The sequence below is a fragment of the Tauraco erythrolophus genome, chromosome 20 (assembly GCF_009769465.1).
Source record: "Tauraco erythrolophus isolate bTauEry1 chromosome 20, bTauEry1.pri, whole genome shotgun sequence".
Lineage (NCBI taxonomy): Eukaryota > Metazoa > Chordata > Aves > Musophagiformes > Musophagidae > Tauraco > Tauraco erythrolophus.
In genome coordinates, this window is record NC_141484.1 from 8,019,477 (window position 1) to 8,035,755 (window position 16,279).

The 16,279-nt window shown below is 48.3% G+C and overlaps 1 protein-coding gene across 2 annotated transcripts; it reads right to left on the reverse strand.

Annotated features, from left to right (window-relative positions):
* Positions 1-7,336: 7,336 nt before the first annotated feature.
* Positions 7,337-16,033, reverse strand: WBP2 (WW domain binding protein 2). 2 transcript variants are annotated; one of them, XM_086624087.1, is made up of 8 exons: positions 15,955-16,033; positions 14,101-14,209; positions 13,414-13,549; positions 11,190-11,282; positions 10,767-10,883; positions 10,432-10,554; positions 9,122-9,198; positions 7,337-8,956 (listed from the first exon to the last, which is right to left on the reverse strand). In XM_086624087.1, exons 1-8 carry the CDS (start codon positions 16,011-16,013, stop codon positions 8,903-8,905), a joined length of 768 nt encoding a protein of 255 aa, XP_086480213.1. In that variant the 5' UTR covers positions 16,014-16,033; the 3' UTR covers positions 7,337-8,902. The 2 variants fall into 2 exon arrangements, with proteins under 2 accessions (XP_086480213.1, XP_086480214.1); XM_086624088.1 differs by lacking the exon at positions 10,767-10,883.
* Positions 16,034-16,279: the final 246 nt, after the last annotated feature.

The window sequence follows — 16,279 nt, forward strand, 5'->3', positions numbered from 1 at the left end:
ATCGCTCCGAGAGGGTCGGGGGGAGGCAGGTAGCCAGTCCCTTTCATCCTTACAATCATCTTAATTAAGGCCCGTTGCACCATTTTAGCTACTTTAGGAGAGACATAACTTCCCTTTGCCTTGAAACCCTGTTAGCACGGGTTACATTGGTGAAAGGGGATCCCTGAAGCTGGGGGACCAGGAGATGGAAAAAGGGCTGCCAGCGGCGGTTTGGTGCTGGAGTCACCTTCTTGCCCCCGACCCGTGTCCCCTTTGCTGGCAGCGATGCTTGGAGGTCCTTACCCAGCCCTGTCTTTATCCAGCCTAGCATTTGCTTCACCTTGGGCAAACAATTAAAAGCATCTCGTCCCTCGCTGATGGAGGGGGGACATGGCGAAGGGGTTTGATTTCTACTCTGCATCCCTCTCTCTTGGCACAAATGCTGCTTATTGATCCAGGGCATCAGTGCAGTTCCACTGTAAAATGTTGTCAGTGGGAGGTAAAGTGCACTATGGCATTTGAAAATTATTGCTGTTGTCTTTGCTTTTAGCTTTGACTGCATAAGAAAAATCTGGCCTAGCAAAGACCAACCACAGAGATAAAGGTGGGATGCGGACACAGCATCTCTGAGCTGCTCACACCTTTCCCTACTTCTTGCCAACAAAAAATAGCAAAGGTCAAAGAAACGTCTCTGACCTCAACCAGCACAGAGAGAACAACCGGTGAGAATTTAGTTAAACCTCAAAACCACCTCCCTTCTCCTTGTAAGGCTGAAGAAATAAAATCCACTGCCATCATAAATATCACTTAAGCATCAGGCAAATATTCTCCAGCCAGGAGCTGGTGGCTGCGCTGCGGTTTTGCAGCTTTTAGAGAGGAAAACTTCAGTTTCAGTATGAAAGTGTCTGTTAAAAAGCACTTTCTGCAAAAGATCGCCAGCTGGTCACTGCATTGCTCAGGGCTGGTTTGCAACAGCAGCTGGAAAGGCTGGAGGCACAGCCCAGCAGAGTGGGCAGCAGCCGTGCCCCGGCAGAGGCCAGCGTGGTCCTTATGGAGGTCTCTGCGCAGGACTCGCACGGTTCTGAACCTCTGCATGTGCAAGAGGAGAGTCATTTGGTGATCCTCTTCCAAGAGCAGCAAATACCCTTTTTTTTCCCCCCTGGGGAAAAAACCCTACTGGGTTTTACCAGTAGCCACCTGCTCCACAAAATACCAGTGGCAAAAATCACTGAACTCACATATCTCATCATATTTGTACCTCAAATTAATCCTTGTCCAGGAAATAATAAGAAAAGCCCCATAAAGCAGCTTCAGAAGGAGCACAGACTCCCAGTGAGTAGACGCAATCCCAATAAACTCCATGCTCCAAACCTTGCAGGACAACTAGCCAGGACCTCACAAAACATCCCAGACACCCCGAAAGGGACTTTGTGTTCCAAAGGGAAAGCGTCAATGTTTCCAAAAACAGCCCTCCCTCCCCACAACATCAATCTGCCCCCAAAAATAACTATGAGTGAACATAATAAAGAATGAACTCTTCCATTCCTCTTAAAAACAACTTATTCGAAAGGAAAACCCTTTTCCTTACGGGCTATAGGGCCATGATCCTTGGGGAGTTACACTTATCCCCACTGGCATAAGTGAGGTCCACAGGGTTATAGGTCTTGTAGGGAAAACAGATCTCCAAAGAACAAGCATTGTTACTCTCTTTAAAGGGTATATTCCTAAGCATAAGGTATATATAATACAAAGGGTATAAAGGTATATTCCCTTTAAAGAAAAACCTGGAATGAAAGGACCCCCCACAAGCATTAACAGCAGTTTATCTCCCTACCTCTTGGCTTGCTAATCCTGAGCCGCAGCCTGCCCTCGCCCTTATCTCAGTCTCTCGGCTGGAAATGGGCAAATAGTAAAAAAATTGATTTCGACACGTCCTTCCCGCACTTCTCCTTTTAAACACGGGGCCAAATGACTCTGCAAAAGCGGTGGAGGCTGCCGGCGTTGCGCAAGGTGCGCAGGAAAAGCACAGTCGGAGGAAAGGACGGTGGTTTCGAACCGAGAGCAGGGACAGTCCTGCTCCCCCTCCTCAGGGCTGCCTGGCCAGGTCATCCCCCAGGGACCCATGGGCGATGCCTGCCCTGGGACCAGTGATTCCATACTCAGGGGCGATGTCTATCCATTCCCTTCCTTGTCTATTATGGGGCGTTTCAGTTATTTTTGCCCTAACCCCACATCTTTCCTTCCACAGACTTTGAGTGCACCCACCAAAAAGCGATGGTACCTGGGAAGAAGGAGGAGGAGGGAAACACACAGCACCCCCTCCCCAATCCATTTGGGACATCTTAGAAGGACGTAAGGCAAACCTCATCCTCCTAGGAAGAGCAAAGGGGACTTAGAACCATAGGACCATAGAATGGTTTGGGTTGGAAGGGACCTTCAAGGTCATCTCATTGCAATCCCCCTGCCATGGGCAGAGACACCTTCCCCTACACCAGGTTGCTCAAAGCCTCATCCAACCTGGCCTTGAACACTTCCAGGGATGGGGCAGCCACAGCTTCTCTGGGCAACCTGTTCCAGTGCCTCACCACTCTCATAGGGGAGAACTTCTTCCTTATCTCCAATGGAAATCTCCCCTCGTTCAGTTTAAAGCCATTGCCCCTTGTCCTGTCACTACATGTCCTTGCAAAAAGCCCCTCTTCCAGCTGCCCATGCAGGGCAGGGTGGTTGTGAAAGCTGTATTTCCTCAGGAAGTCTCAGGCAGGAGCACAGGTTTAGCATGAGACCCACCAGCTCCACAGCGGGCATGTGCGAGGATGACTCTGGCCACGCTGCTCACAAGGCCGTCAGCACCCCACTCACCCTGGGGGCTTCACCAGACCAGTTCCTCTGGAGAAAACGCCACTGTGACACCAGGCTCTGCTGGGAGCTGCTCCAGCTCCCCAGGGACCTGCCTGGACACCATCCCAGCTCAAACGCTGCGTCTGGCTCCATGCATGGCAGCACAAGGCGGGGGGGAGCACAGCCTCCCCGGGCAGCAGCCTGCCTTGTCTTTTAGGAGGTCGCAAACTTCATGTATTGACCTGGACGCCATTTGTTTGGCTCAGGGGGCCCCACGACAGCTTCAAAACATTTTCTCCATCACTGCTGTGCCACACACACATAGCACAAATATTTCATCCCCCTCCCTCTCCCAGAGAGATGGATTCAGTGTCGGCCACCGGATTGATCATCCCCTTGCCATGGGGCCAGGGCAGCGGCGGCTCTCACTGGAGGGACAGGAAAGTGGGGGGACAAATGTCAAGGTCATTGAGCTGCTGGTTTGGGGTGCTGAGTTCAGAGCAGCAGGACCTACAGAACATGCGTGAGCCCTGGAAGGACCAGGGTGGATGTCTGTGAAGGTGGAAGAACCTGACAGCCAGGTCCCAGGCATGCCCCAAGGTGTGTATTAAACACCTTCGTGCCTACCCTGAAGCAAACGCGCCAGATTATTGAGCCGCTTCAGCACCAAAACAGTCCCTCGCTGGCTTTTCCACCACCACCTCTCCCCACACTCATGTCAAACCCCCTGAGGAGCCCACCAAGCCCCACAGAGCTGTACGCTTGGATGATGGGAGGAGGCTCCAGGGTCGAACCACCCCCCGGCCCCCACATCCCAGACAGGCACACCAAAACACGGAATATTATCAGAGCCGATCTGTGCTGCAGGGAGAGTGACCATGTCCCAGCCAGAGCCCAGCCCTTACGGAGCAAAGTACATGGAGGAGGAGGGGCTGGACTTGAGCAAGGGAAAGGAAAAGTTTAGAAAGACAGGATTTGCTGAACCGACTTTGCAAACCGGGTCCAAGCTGATACCTTTTGCTCCAGTATCCAGAGATCGCGCCCAGCTGTGCTGGAAACAGCGGGCGGGCGGCGGGGAGGACGCAGCAGAGGGAGGTCTCGGTCCGTTCGCACCCCGAGGCGTGAGACGGCGGCGGGTGTGAGTCCCCGCTCCTGCTCGCCGTTACGTGGGTCTCCTCACATCCCGCTGGGGCCTCTCCTGGCAGCACAGTGACGGCCCTTGAGCAAGGCGGGTGCTGAAATACCGGTTTCCAGTTCAGTCTCATGATGGCAGCTCTTTGAGCTGATTCATGCAGAGCAGATGGGTGAGCAATACCCGGCACGGCTGCAAAGAAAACCCTTACCTAAAAGGAAAATCTCTGCCCTGCATGTCCCAGCATTTCATAGAAACCCACAAAAATACCCAAATTTGTCACTTGGCCTTACTAGTACAGCTTTAAACCTGAAACCACCTCTTGGTCAGAGCCCGTCTTAGCAAAACCCATCTTCTAATACCCACCTGGCAGCTGTTCGTGGCTGGAGGTGCCCGTGACGTGACCGCATCGGTCAACACGAGCCGCTCGCCGCCGAGGGCTGGCCCCGCTCCCGCCCGCTCCGCCAACGGCCGGGTCCAAACTGGAGGAGGGAGCCAGCACTGCGAGCCGTAGCTCTTCAATCACGGCGTCCATCACGTGGCGGAGACGCAATTCGACCGTCTACTGCTCGGAGAGTGGTGGGGAATCCTCACGGTCCCTGAAGTTTACCGTCCCTACAGCCACTCAGTGCATCTCCCCAGCTATTAATGCAAAATAATTTTTTTTTTTTTTTTTTAATAGGTTGTATGGAGCAGGAGTGCTCAAGGTAAAATCTGGGCAGGATGGTGTGAAGGAGGAGGAGGAGGAGGAGGAGGAAGACGACTCAGTCTCTTCCTTAGGCTGGAGGCATTCCTGGGCAAGCAGGTACAAGCCTCGTCCTTCCATGGTAAAGACCTTCCCCAGCCCCCAGGGACATCAGCAGGAGTTTCAGGGCTAATAGTAGGAAATCTGTAAGTGGCACCTGCAGTTCCTGCAGTAACAGGTTTTTGCACAAGATCTCAAAGCACTTTAGAAATACCCAGTTATGCCACAGTCCCGTGAAGGAGGGAAGTAGCTGCATACTGGGAGTGGGGACGCAGGCACAAGGTGCAGTGAGCGGCTTCTCAAACGAAGAGCCTAAGTCACATCAAGGAGACAGAACTGCCCACGGGGGGAGAAAATCTGTCTGCGCCAAAAGATTAACTGGATCCGACACTAACTGTTCCCTGTGCCCTCTCTTTTTCTTCAATAATATAACACCATCCAAATATTGGATTTTAATGGTACCAGTCTAGTGTTCACATGACAGCCTTTCTGCTGCAGAGCTGATTAATCATCCAAGCAGAGCCCAGCTCTGGAGATGTATTAATGCACAACACTTCCTCCTGCCCTACTCCCACCCCACTTCCAGAGCAGAAGCAGACTTTCAATTGCACTTCCCTGCTTTAATACTTAAAATCTTCTACATGGGCAGAAGGACCCGTTGACCCTTCCACTCTCTCTAAGCCCTCTCCAAAGCACAGCACAGCTCACGGTTCCCATCAGGGAGATGGCAGCAAGTGCTCACCTAAGCCAAACCTTGAGTTTTCAGGTTTTAATGAGCAAGGCAGGGATTCTCATTGGCATCTACCTGGCCAAAATATGCACCCTCCTCAATCGTGCTGCTCCACTCAACCTACTACCTGCATGAGCCTTGCTGTGTGACTTGCCTTTTGGCCCCACAGCTTCAGCAATCCCAAAACATGCCTCACTTCCCATCAGTGTGCTCCGAAGGCACCGGGAAGGCCACGATCAATCATCTGTATTTTGGCTTGCTCCTACTCACCTCCCCATAGACCATGCCAAGCTCTAGCCTGGAAGAAGAGGGACATTCACCAACAAACCCTTGTAAAAAGATCACGGCTCAAAAGCCGCTGATGTAGCTCTCTAATACCCATAGTGAGGAAAGGAATATTTCATTTATTCCAGCCTGACTCATCCTCTCAACATATTTTCCTTTTTCCAGGCAGCAAAACTCATGGTCTCTCTGCAGGTCTTACCACTCATCCACACTAGCGGAAGACACACTCAGCTTGAACCATGGAGCCGAGTTCTCATCCAAGCAGATATCTAAATGTTTCTTCTCCCAAGCACAGTTGAGGAAAGATTTTAAAAAAAAAAAAACAAAAACAAAACCAAGAAAACACAAACAAACAAACAACAACCCACCAACTGCATGGGTTTGTGCCAATTGTTGGCATGAGCTGCACAGTGAGTGGTGCTGGGCATGAGACCTAGAAACTTCGTGCAACCCATGTTTTCTAGGATTATCTGTCTGGGAGCAGAGGGTAACTGGGAGAGAGCCATTTTAAAACAGGACAGTACAGAGAGGCTTCTGCAGCATGCTACAGTTGGACTAATGTGATTTAAGACAACTTCATTTTAAGTAATTTAATTCACAGAACAGGATTTATTAAGTTTCTACTGGGCTGTCATGTTTTATCTCTCAATGCTTCCCCTTCTCCATCCACCTCTTGCTATAGAAAACACACCCAAGTGGCTCAGCCAGCCTTAAAATGCAGTTAAACAGCCAGATGGGGGGACGTGAGAGCCAGAAGTGATGCAGGAGAGCAGAATCTGGAAGGGGTCCACCTCAGTTGATCAGGGAGTTCAAGAGAATTAAGGTGGATAGTGGCAGCTGGGAAGAGGAATGAAGCCAAGCAAGGTTTGGATGTTACCTGTAGAGCAGCTTCCGAGTAACTGCTTTTTGGCACGCCAGTGCGAACTGGTGGGACTCACCTGATTTCAGTGACTGCAGGACCAGGTCCCACGTGGAACGCCTCCTCCCTGCCCTGCCAAACTACACCAACAGGCCAAATCCCGCTCATGAAAAAGGAGAAACAGGCCTTGTGCTACTGCTGGAGCACACCCAGCAGGAGCGCTTCATGCTGCCGGAGTAACAACTCCCCGCTTTTCCAGGGAGAAGAGCTACTAGGTGGACCGCACCACCTTAAGAGAGTTCAGACCTAAGTGAGCAGAACTACCCAGGCATCTCAGCACACTTACAGAAAAAAAAAAAAAGCATAAAATTACAGATTGCTTCTAAATAGAGACATATTTTAGAAGCAACAACTATGCTGCGTCTCTCACTACTACCTCTAGCAGTAGATTACAACCCTAACAAGGACATCTGGTCTGGAAAAACCACCTGGGTAACACGCCTGGGTAAAGCATTAAGCAGCTGCCACACTGGTTTACAACAGGAATTGCGAAATGGGTGTTTCTTAAAAGATTTTCACATCTTACTTTCATTTCACAAAGTCAGTCAAGAGAAATCAAGTGACTACTGTCACCAACAAGTAGCTGAGAATAAAATCCAAGTGATTTTGCTGCTGTTTAATTCTCCCTCTCCCCATCCAAAGCTGCTAAATCACCATGGAGTTTGCCCACTCACACAAATGCACAAACACCGTAAGTTTTGAGCTGATTTCTCTTTACTTCACAGTCTTGGCAAAACAAATCTGCATTCAAAAGTCATTTCACATTAATATATTAATCAAACATTTTCAAAATAAATATTTCTTTTTAAAATAACAATTTCTTTACCTCACTGCAGTAGCAATTCTAGAAAAGTCAGTGCACAGACAGTAGCAATTTGATCAATTAGCTAGACTCAAAAAGAAAACAAGAGGTGGACCTTTTTTCTCTTCAAGCAGGCTGCATGCAGCAAGTCTCAGCGGTCTCCCAACACACCATCTTTCTTCACACTTGCTGGGAAGGATTTTGTGTCTCACAGACACCATCAGAAGTCAGTGAAGTCTGATTTGTGCGAAGCTTTGTACAACACAAAGTTTTACAGCCGGGTTACTGATCAGTCCTGCAGAGGTTCTGCTATACTCGAGCCGGTGCTCATGAGATCAGTGAAGGAATACTATGGAAGGAAAATGCTTGAACCCTCAGTCCAAGGAGCCCACGTTCAAGTTACTGGGAAGTAAATTCCCAGCTGATCCAGGAACACTAATAACATCCAACAACATTCAAATGAGCAGCTCAGTTAAACATAACAGCTTATTCCAACATTTTGCATATTCTCTCAAGTGCTTCCAGGGCAGAACTAAACTATTTTCTCCCCATTAGCTATTAATTCACCAGTTAAATCACAGCAGTAAGACGCTTCACTGGCCAAAAAGGTGTAACTTGTGTTATAGCAGAGAAAAAAAAAAAAGTGCATTATAGACTATAAAGAGAATATTCAGGACTCAGTGATCTCAAGCTCACATATCTAACTGGAAAAAAAGAGACAACAGAAAGTCAGTGTTCCCATACGGTCTATAACTAGTTAGATGCTACTAATCAACCCTGTAGAGAGTAGTACGTTTTCTGAAGAAGGGAAGCGTGTCAGCAGCATCACACACAGTGCACAGCAGGGAAATTCGGAGGGCTACCAGATTATTTGCTATGATTGTCAGGAATGACTTAGCTAAAAAACTCAAGAAAGTTAATAGATATCTGAAAAATGTAATAGATACCTATTTCCTTAGAGATCTCAAAGGTTCCCTTTGAAGCCCTTTCTCAGTAGCAGAGGGAAAAGTTGGATGTGATACTCTGAGCTGAGAGGAATACCCAGAGATGCTCTTGGCTGCACACTAAGGTAAGATCAAGACACTCCCCACTCCCCCAATAGCCTTGTTTCCATGGTACGAGCATGTTAATTATCAGTTTGGAGCAGTTACTTCAGTTATACCTCTTTAGAGTAAGCATCAAAAGAAACAGACGTAAGGAAAACAATCACAGATGAAAGGAACTTCTAGTGCTAGCGATGCAGTGCACAGGGAGAAGGGAATACTGCGGTAGGACAGCAAACCCTCAGAGCTCTGCGAGGTAACCCAGGCTGCTGGACTCTCTCCCCTTGCTCTGCACATATCTACCACTAGAGTTCATGAAAGCTGCGTGCCTTGGGGGAAGGCTCCACTCTTCAGCGCTATGGGCCACGCCCCAGGATTCTGCCAAAATGGGAAGTACGAAAGCAATGAGTTGCGGAGTTCTCGGTTAGTTTATTGGTTTTTCTTGTCCTCTGGTGGGAAGTAAGGAGGAGGGGGTGGCTGGTCCTGAAATAAAGACAACAAATATCAATTCAAGGTTAAGGAAAAAAAAAAAACACAATAAAAAACCAGAATCAATTCAGACAAACTTTGTTGTGTTACTGAGAAAAAAAATCTGCTAAATACACACTTGGGCTCACATTGCAACACGGGAACGATACAGGAACTTACCGTGGGCATATAGACGTTATGTGGGTTGACTGGGCTGTAGTAAGCACTGGCAGCGGCTTCGGCAGCCTTCGCTTCAGCTGTCACAGAGGGAGAAGTTACAGATTTGGTGGCACACAGAGAACTTTTACAATCAAACAAAAACTCTGCATATTCTTGGCCATCAAGTGTTACTAACAGAGCACTATTCAAGCAATGCCTGAGTTGCGAAACAGCTACAACACAACAATTGAACATTATCTCTTCCAATTACTAAAGATTCGGTTGCCACAGTTTTCTCAAGTCACAAGTGAAACAGTCCCAAGACTCAGTTTGGAAATGTCACCTGGGACTTGCCTGTTAGCCAACAAGTAAGTGCTAACAGCTGTTTCGCCTAAATACAGACAATACTCCTTAAAAAGGCAGTCAACAAATCATCCTTCTTGGGAACGAGAACACAAGACAAAACAAAAATCAGCACAAGTTTACAGCAGCTCAGGGAATTCATAGTTTAAAGATGGTAATTTATGAAGATAATCCAGATTCTCTATTTCTGCAGAATACGAAAATCTTGTACAACCATCTGGATCAGCGTCGCTTTCCAAATAATAGTTCAAAGATGATTAGTTGTTTATTCAAACAAAAGAGAGAAGTTAGGGATGTTTGGGTAAGAATTTATCTGTGAGCGATCTACGGTTGTGTCCAACCACAAAAGCTCATTTTTTGGTTTTTGTTTGTTGGTTGTATTTTTTTGATTTGTTGTTTGTTTTTCACCCTCCTCCCCACGCAGACCTTTAAAGACTATGTTCAAAATAATTTTGATAAATCCCATATGAGTGAAAACGAGACTGATGTTTCCCCAGCTCCTTTCCATTATCTATTCCTCTGTTCCATATTCTTTAAGCAAAGGGTACTAGATCGGAGTGAAATGAGGCAAGTGGGAGCAAATATCAGCAAAGCCACATTTGCTAACTGAAATGGACAAGAAACATATTTCACCATCAATTTCTTTCTATTCATCTAACAGAGCCAGATTACCACAATAGGAGAATCACAGACTGTATTTTTTCTGCCACAAGAAGAATAAATGCAGCTGCAAAATATCGACTAATGGTTTCCACCCTGGAGAGAATCAGGCTGGCCTCCAGACGGAGCTGGATATACAAGGCTGGAGATCAGGGGAGTTCCCTAAGCTCTCTCCTAAACAATTTTAACTTCTAAGCAGAGCTTCTAAGTCGACTTCAAGTTCCCCAAGAGATAACAGAGAAGAAATGATGCCTGTTTCATGCGTAACAAAACCGTTGTGAGCTAATCCACCTGAACACGCTTCTTACCTGCGGGAGTGGCCGGCAGATCTGGTCCGCTGACGGGGGGTTCCATGGGCCCTGGGTATGGTGGGGGTGGCAGCTGCATGTAACCTGTGTTGCCATCCACCACAGGGGGGCCAGGATAAAACTCTGTCAGGAAAGGAATTAACACAAGACTTCACTCCTTTGGGCGGGTCACAGCATACAGCCAAAACAAGCCAAAGGCAAATATAATTAAGCTCAGAAAGAAAAATTGCACAAGCCACCAGATCCAATGTAAAAGATGATGTACAATTTGTGTTTCTTCCCCATTTTACCTCTTGCTAACTAGAATAATCCCCATCCTCAATTCCCACACTTACCAGGAGGAGGTGGTGGGTATGGATAGCCCCCATTAGCTGCAGCTGGTGCGAAAGCATAGGATCCATTTGGCATATAGGAATAGCCATAAGCTCCGTTGGGTATTTCACCTCTGGAGACTGGAAAAGTAAACATAAAGTTGACCTCATCCAAACACAAAGCCTGCATCAAATGCAGGTGGAAGCCCTCCACTAAAGTTAAAGAATCCTTATCTGAAAACCAAACAAGCTTCATCCCAATAAATCTGCTGTTCACTGGATGTGAAAAAAAGTATTTTTTAAAGCAAGCAAGTTCCAGATACAGCCTGAAACTCTCATGCATTTGAATCCGACCCGTTGCAACCTAAAACAGTCCTTGCTGCGAGACAAAGGCAAGGCCTCCTGAAAGCACAAAACTGCCTGGCAGACACCACCAGACTCCCATACCTTGAGATGCTACCTGCAGCATGCGCTGCCCAAACTCGATGGCTCCCCCAGCTGAAAAGGTCATCTTGAACGTGGCAGATCCCTCCCAGCCACCTGCAGGGAAGAAAGGCAGAATTCAGAAAGAAGGAGAGGATGTTTTGATGCTATTTAGCTTCCATGCTTTACCTACAGATGCCCTGTATACAATTATTTAAAGAGCTTATCCCAAATATCCAAGGAAAAAAAAAATGCAGATAACATGGCAGAATTTCCCTATTATCAGAAAAATTCACATTGGGCAGTACTTTCAGGTCTAGTGACACCTGAAGAAGAAACATCAGTGAGGGAGACATTCAAAGGCTTACTAAAGTTGTGCCTGTTTCCACACCAGCTGCTGACAGATCAAGCTATCAGGAGCGCTGGATTTGCTCTAGCTTTGTGTCAGATCAGTGCAGAAGACAGGGATTTTGTTAATCGCGTTTGCTAAAAAGCCTTTGCAACTACACCTCACTGTCAGCTATAAATTAGTTTGGGAGTTTGAGTGCCCAATGAAGCAAAGAGCTGAATGACAAACATGGTGCTCATAAACCCATTAGAGTCCATGGAAGATATTTCAAGTCAGGATAATAATAAAAAAAAAAATTAGTGACATTTCACATTACGGACTAAAAAAGCAAAACGTGCACAGCCTAGAGTCCCAACGATGCATCAAAGCAGAAGCTGTGTCAGAGCTGAAACAGGGACACGAAGATTAAAGAGTCTTTCGAGCTAAACCAGACTCACATGGCTGTTAAAACAACATCCTCATTAAAGGAGCCAGCCTCTGGGGAAAGCTCGCAAAGATTTCGCTGAAGCCGTTTGCCTTTCACACAGTTTAGAGTTTGTCATTACTGCTCCAGCTTCCTCTCACGCTGGAGAGTCCCAGTTTGCTCTCACACAGAGCTGATTTCAAGATGGCAGACTGAAGTCTCCTAAGCACCGTGCTGTCATTTCAGTGCCACAACTAATACACTAAATCAGGCTGGGGATGAAAGAGTTTACTGAACTATGTGCCTCTGGTAAAAGGGAAGCATAAAACAGTGATTAAAAAAAATTATTCTTCAAAACATCTACCACGACCTTCTTGTTGAACACAACATGAAACCGCCAGTCCTGGTTTTGGCCGGGACAGAGTTAGTTTTTAGCAGCTGGAAGAGCTCTGTGTTTTGGTTTTACTCTGAGATTCGTTATGAGAAGAATGTTGATACTGCACTGATGTTTACAGTTGATACTGAGACGTCAAGGACTTTGCAGATTCCCATGATTTTGCCAGTGTGCAGGAGCACAACAGGCTGGGGGGAGCATGGCCGGGACAAAAGGGCCACAGCTCCCCTTAGGATTTGAACTTAGATTTAGGATTGAGACTTACCTGTTTGGGACCATTTGCTGGGATGGGACAGGCGTTGACCACCGCGTGGTGAGCAATTATACTGTGCTTCACTTGTTTGTATATATTATCATTTTTTAAATAAATATTGCTATATAATTATTATTATATAATTATTACATTTAATTGATATTATTGTTATTATTAAATTGTATTTATCTCAACCCACAAGTCTCCTTCCCTTTTCCCCTTTAATTCTCTTCCCCATTCCCCAGGAGTGGGGGAGGGTGACCGAGCAGTTGTGTGGCATTTAGTTGCTGCCTGGGCTAAACCACAACACTGCCCCTTGAAGATTCCCTAATTTCAAGGCAGTCCAGTCTCTTCCAAGTGTCATTTTACTGCTACAAGGCACTACAGCAATAGCATGCCTCTCCTTGAATTGCACAAGAAACTGATGATGGAGAACAGTGCTCTGGAGATCTGCACCTGAAAATCCAAACAGATCCAGAAAGGATCACGAGTCTTTGGCACAGGAGGACCTGGATGCAGAATTAACAGGTAACCCCAACTGACCAAAGCAAGACGGCATCATCATCCTCACTGACTCTGCTCTGATGTTTACTCAGTGGGATCACTTGGCTGACTGAACTCAGTATTTTGCATAGAGGGCAGGAACAAGATCAGTTGCAGAAGAGATCTGCTCATTGTAACTGTACGGAGAGCAGAGAAGGGGAATATTTTTAGCTGCTGGTTTCAAAGAAACACACACATTTTAGCAGTACTGTAAAACCCCATTTGGCCAGTATCCAGTTTCATTACACCAAATACTTACTTTGCTATGAACTGTGCAGTGGAACTAAGAAATTGTACTACACATACCTCCTGCCTCTGCTTTCACTGTACCCTTGATGTAATTTGCTCCAAAGACAGGCTGCTTAATCTCACAATCTTTCAACAAATAAAAGGGCATCACAAACGACTGCATAGCATCCTTTCCCTTCGACACAAAGATAACCTGGAAAGAAAATCACATTACAAAGGGTATTTAAACCAAACAGGAAACACAGCCCCGATTTATTATCTGAAGAGACTTTTTGATGGACTGAAACTCCCTTCCACATAGGAAGTTTCTCATCGGTTCTGCAAGCCAAAAGCTACACAGAGCAGTCACAAGGGTAAACTGAAGCCTCAAGGCAATAAAGCCTTCCAGGAAGACTACCCTTGCTCAGTCAATACTCCTCCCAGCTTCCAGAGAACTCACTGCTCCACACAGTTATGACTTAGTATCTGTGCTGTTGCATTCAGCATTTCCAGGCCATTGCTAATTTCCAATCTTGAAGATGCCTGATGGACTAAACAGCTGTGTGTATAAGAATTAATCAGATTTATTATCTTTTGACAAATAGATAGGATATGCAATGAATTCATAATGCTCCCTGGAGGGAGAGGATGAGCCATACTTCAAGGGGTAACAGATTATCCTGACTTTCATGTTGAGGACATTTAAATACCGAAGCACAAAGAGCCCTTATCTCCTTACACAAGATAAAGCCTTTTACAACTTACTCGGTAGGGAGTCAAGAAAACGCTCCCTTTCTTGGTCCCTTTGAAGGCATCTGGCATAGGTTCTATATCACTGAAGGTAATTTCTATGTGATCATAGGTCATCAAAACGCTGCAAAGGAGACGAGAAGAGACACAGTGTTAAGGCAGACACTCTGTCAAGGCAGAAGCACAATATGCCTTTAAGTTTACTGACCTGCCAAAACTGCCTTTAACCTCGGGCCAGTGCTCAGCAGACAAAATCAGTCTGACTTGCTTTTTTTTTTTTTTTTTTTTCTCTTGCTGGCTGTGGCAACTTAAGTAGTGCTGGCTGCTTGTTCTCAGCCTTGTGTTCCTTCCTCAGTGTGCTGGCACAGCTACCGCTGGCTGCGTAGCCAGGCAGTGAGTTTAGTCAATTGAACTGATCAAGGTCTCCAGACTTTTTTTTAATTTTATTTTTTTAAATTGTATTGCATTTCTGCTGGATCATTTTGCTAATTTTGTTCACAAGCAACACAACAAAGGAAGGACTGCTGAAGCAGGAACTGCTCAGGCTGCCTTATGCAACACGGCTGTTGAAGGTCTAACAACAGCTTAACCGTCTCTGTCACAAAAACATGATCAAGAGGAAACTCCCCTTTCTTGTCATTAGGCTTTGTTAACCCGTGTTGTCTGCACTGACTCCTTAATCCTCAATTAGAAACTGACCTGATTAAAACCAGTGCAGTATCCTTGCATGGATGCAGCGGGTAACTTGTATTAACATAACAGCACCCACATTAGGGACTCTAATCCCTAAAGCTGGAGAAGCGTCTGCCACCTTTATCTTTGGCAGCTTACGTGTCACCATCCTCAGTCATTCACCTTTCTCTTCTGCCAGCAAGTACTGGTCCCTCCAGCAAAAGCTCCAGAAGGGCACGGGGGCCAGCAGCTCTGCTCCCGCTACAGCGTATCAGCTGAATCACCCACCGCCAGCAGCCCGGGCTGCAGCGTGAGAGGGAACCCCGGGAACCCCTGATCCAAGGCAGGCTGACAACTGGGAACACCTCTGGCTGCTGCAGTTGTTTGTTTCAGCAAACACAGAGTTCATCTTACTAAAAGGCAGGCGCAGAATTCCTACACCAATGCTTCACCGGCCTCATGGAAAGAAGCCCTGAACCACGACCTACTGCTCTGTCCCAGAAGCAGGCGACTGCCACGTCAGAGCCGAAGCAGGCTGGCAGACACAGAGGGCGAGGACAGCCCTCTGTGCAGACAGAGGCGGCTTTGTGGAGGCCTTCTGTTTCCATGGTTATATCCCAGCACCTTTTTCCAACACTGTCGCTGCTTCCCAAACGCACGGAGGGGGTGTGCGCGCAAGGAGCCCAGCAAAGCTCACCGGGCAGGCGGGCTGGTGCTTCCCGAGCCGGCAGCTCCGGGCCGGGAGCACACTGCGGGTGCAGCACCCGCCTCTCCAGCAGCGCCGGGCGGCCAGAAGCAGGACGAGGCCTGGGCCCGGGCCAGAACCGCCGGGCCGAGCGCTGAGCCCCCTGAGCGCTCGGGGAGAGGCGGGGGCCGGCAGTTCGCGGCGGCAGCAGGCGGGGGGCGGGCGGGCTGCGCGGGGGAGGCCGGCGGTGAGGCAGAGCTCCCGCCGAGGAGACCCAGGGGCGGTGGGAGACGTAGAGCCCCGATCCCCGCGGGGTGAAGAGGGGAGGTCGAGCGCAGCCACGCCGGCACCGAGCGGGTTAATTCACTCTCCCCTCATCCCCTTCGAGCCCCTCGGCAGCACGCGACCCCCAGCGCCCCACACGACCGCTCCCCCTGAGGGGAAAGGAAGGGAGAGGCGCAGCTCCCCGCTGTGCTCCGGCCGGAGGAGGGGAGAGGGCAACGGCGCCTCACCTCTCGCTGTTGTTAACGATGACGCCGCCGCCCTCCGAGTGGTTCCTGTTCAGCGCCATGGCCGCCACCGCCTCCCAGCGACGAGCCCGCTCTGCGCCTGCGCAGGAGAGAGGCGGGCGCGCGGCGCGAGGGGCGGGTCGCGCGGGGCATGCTGGGAGTTGTAGTTCCCGCGCCCGCCGCCATGACAGCGCCTTCCCCGCCTCCAGGGCACGTGCGGCGACACGTGCTGCGGGGACATGAAGCCAGTAGCACCTCTGGGATGAGTGGGAAGACGAGAAATTCCGAGGGGAATCCCGGGGACAGCCAGGAGGGGCCCGGGCATCCG

Excerpts from the sequence above, each read along its gene's own strand:
- WBP2 (XM_086624087.1), bottom strand. The coding sequence starts at position 16,013 with ATGGCGCTGAACAGGAACCACTCGGAGGGCGGCGGCGTCATCGTTAAC. Across the intron at positions 13,550-14,100 it reads TTTTCTTGACTCCCTACCGA|GTTATCTTTGTGTCGAAGGG; the intron begins GTAAGTTGTAAA and ends TTTTCTTTCCAG. Across the intron at positions 9,199-10,431 it reads TCTGCCGGCCACTCCCGCAG|CTGAAGCGAAGGCTGCCGAA; the intron begins GTAAGAAGCGTG and ends CCTCTGTGACAG.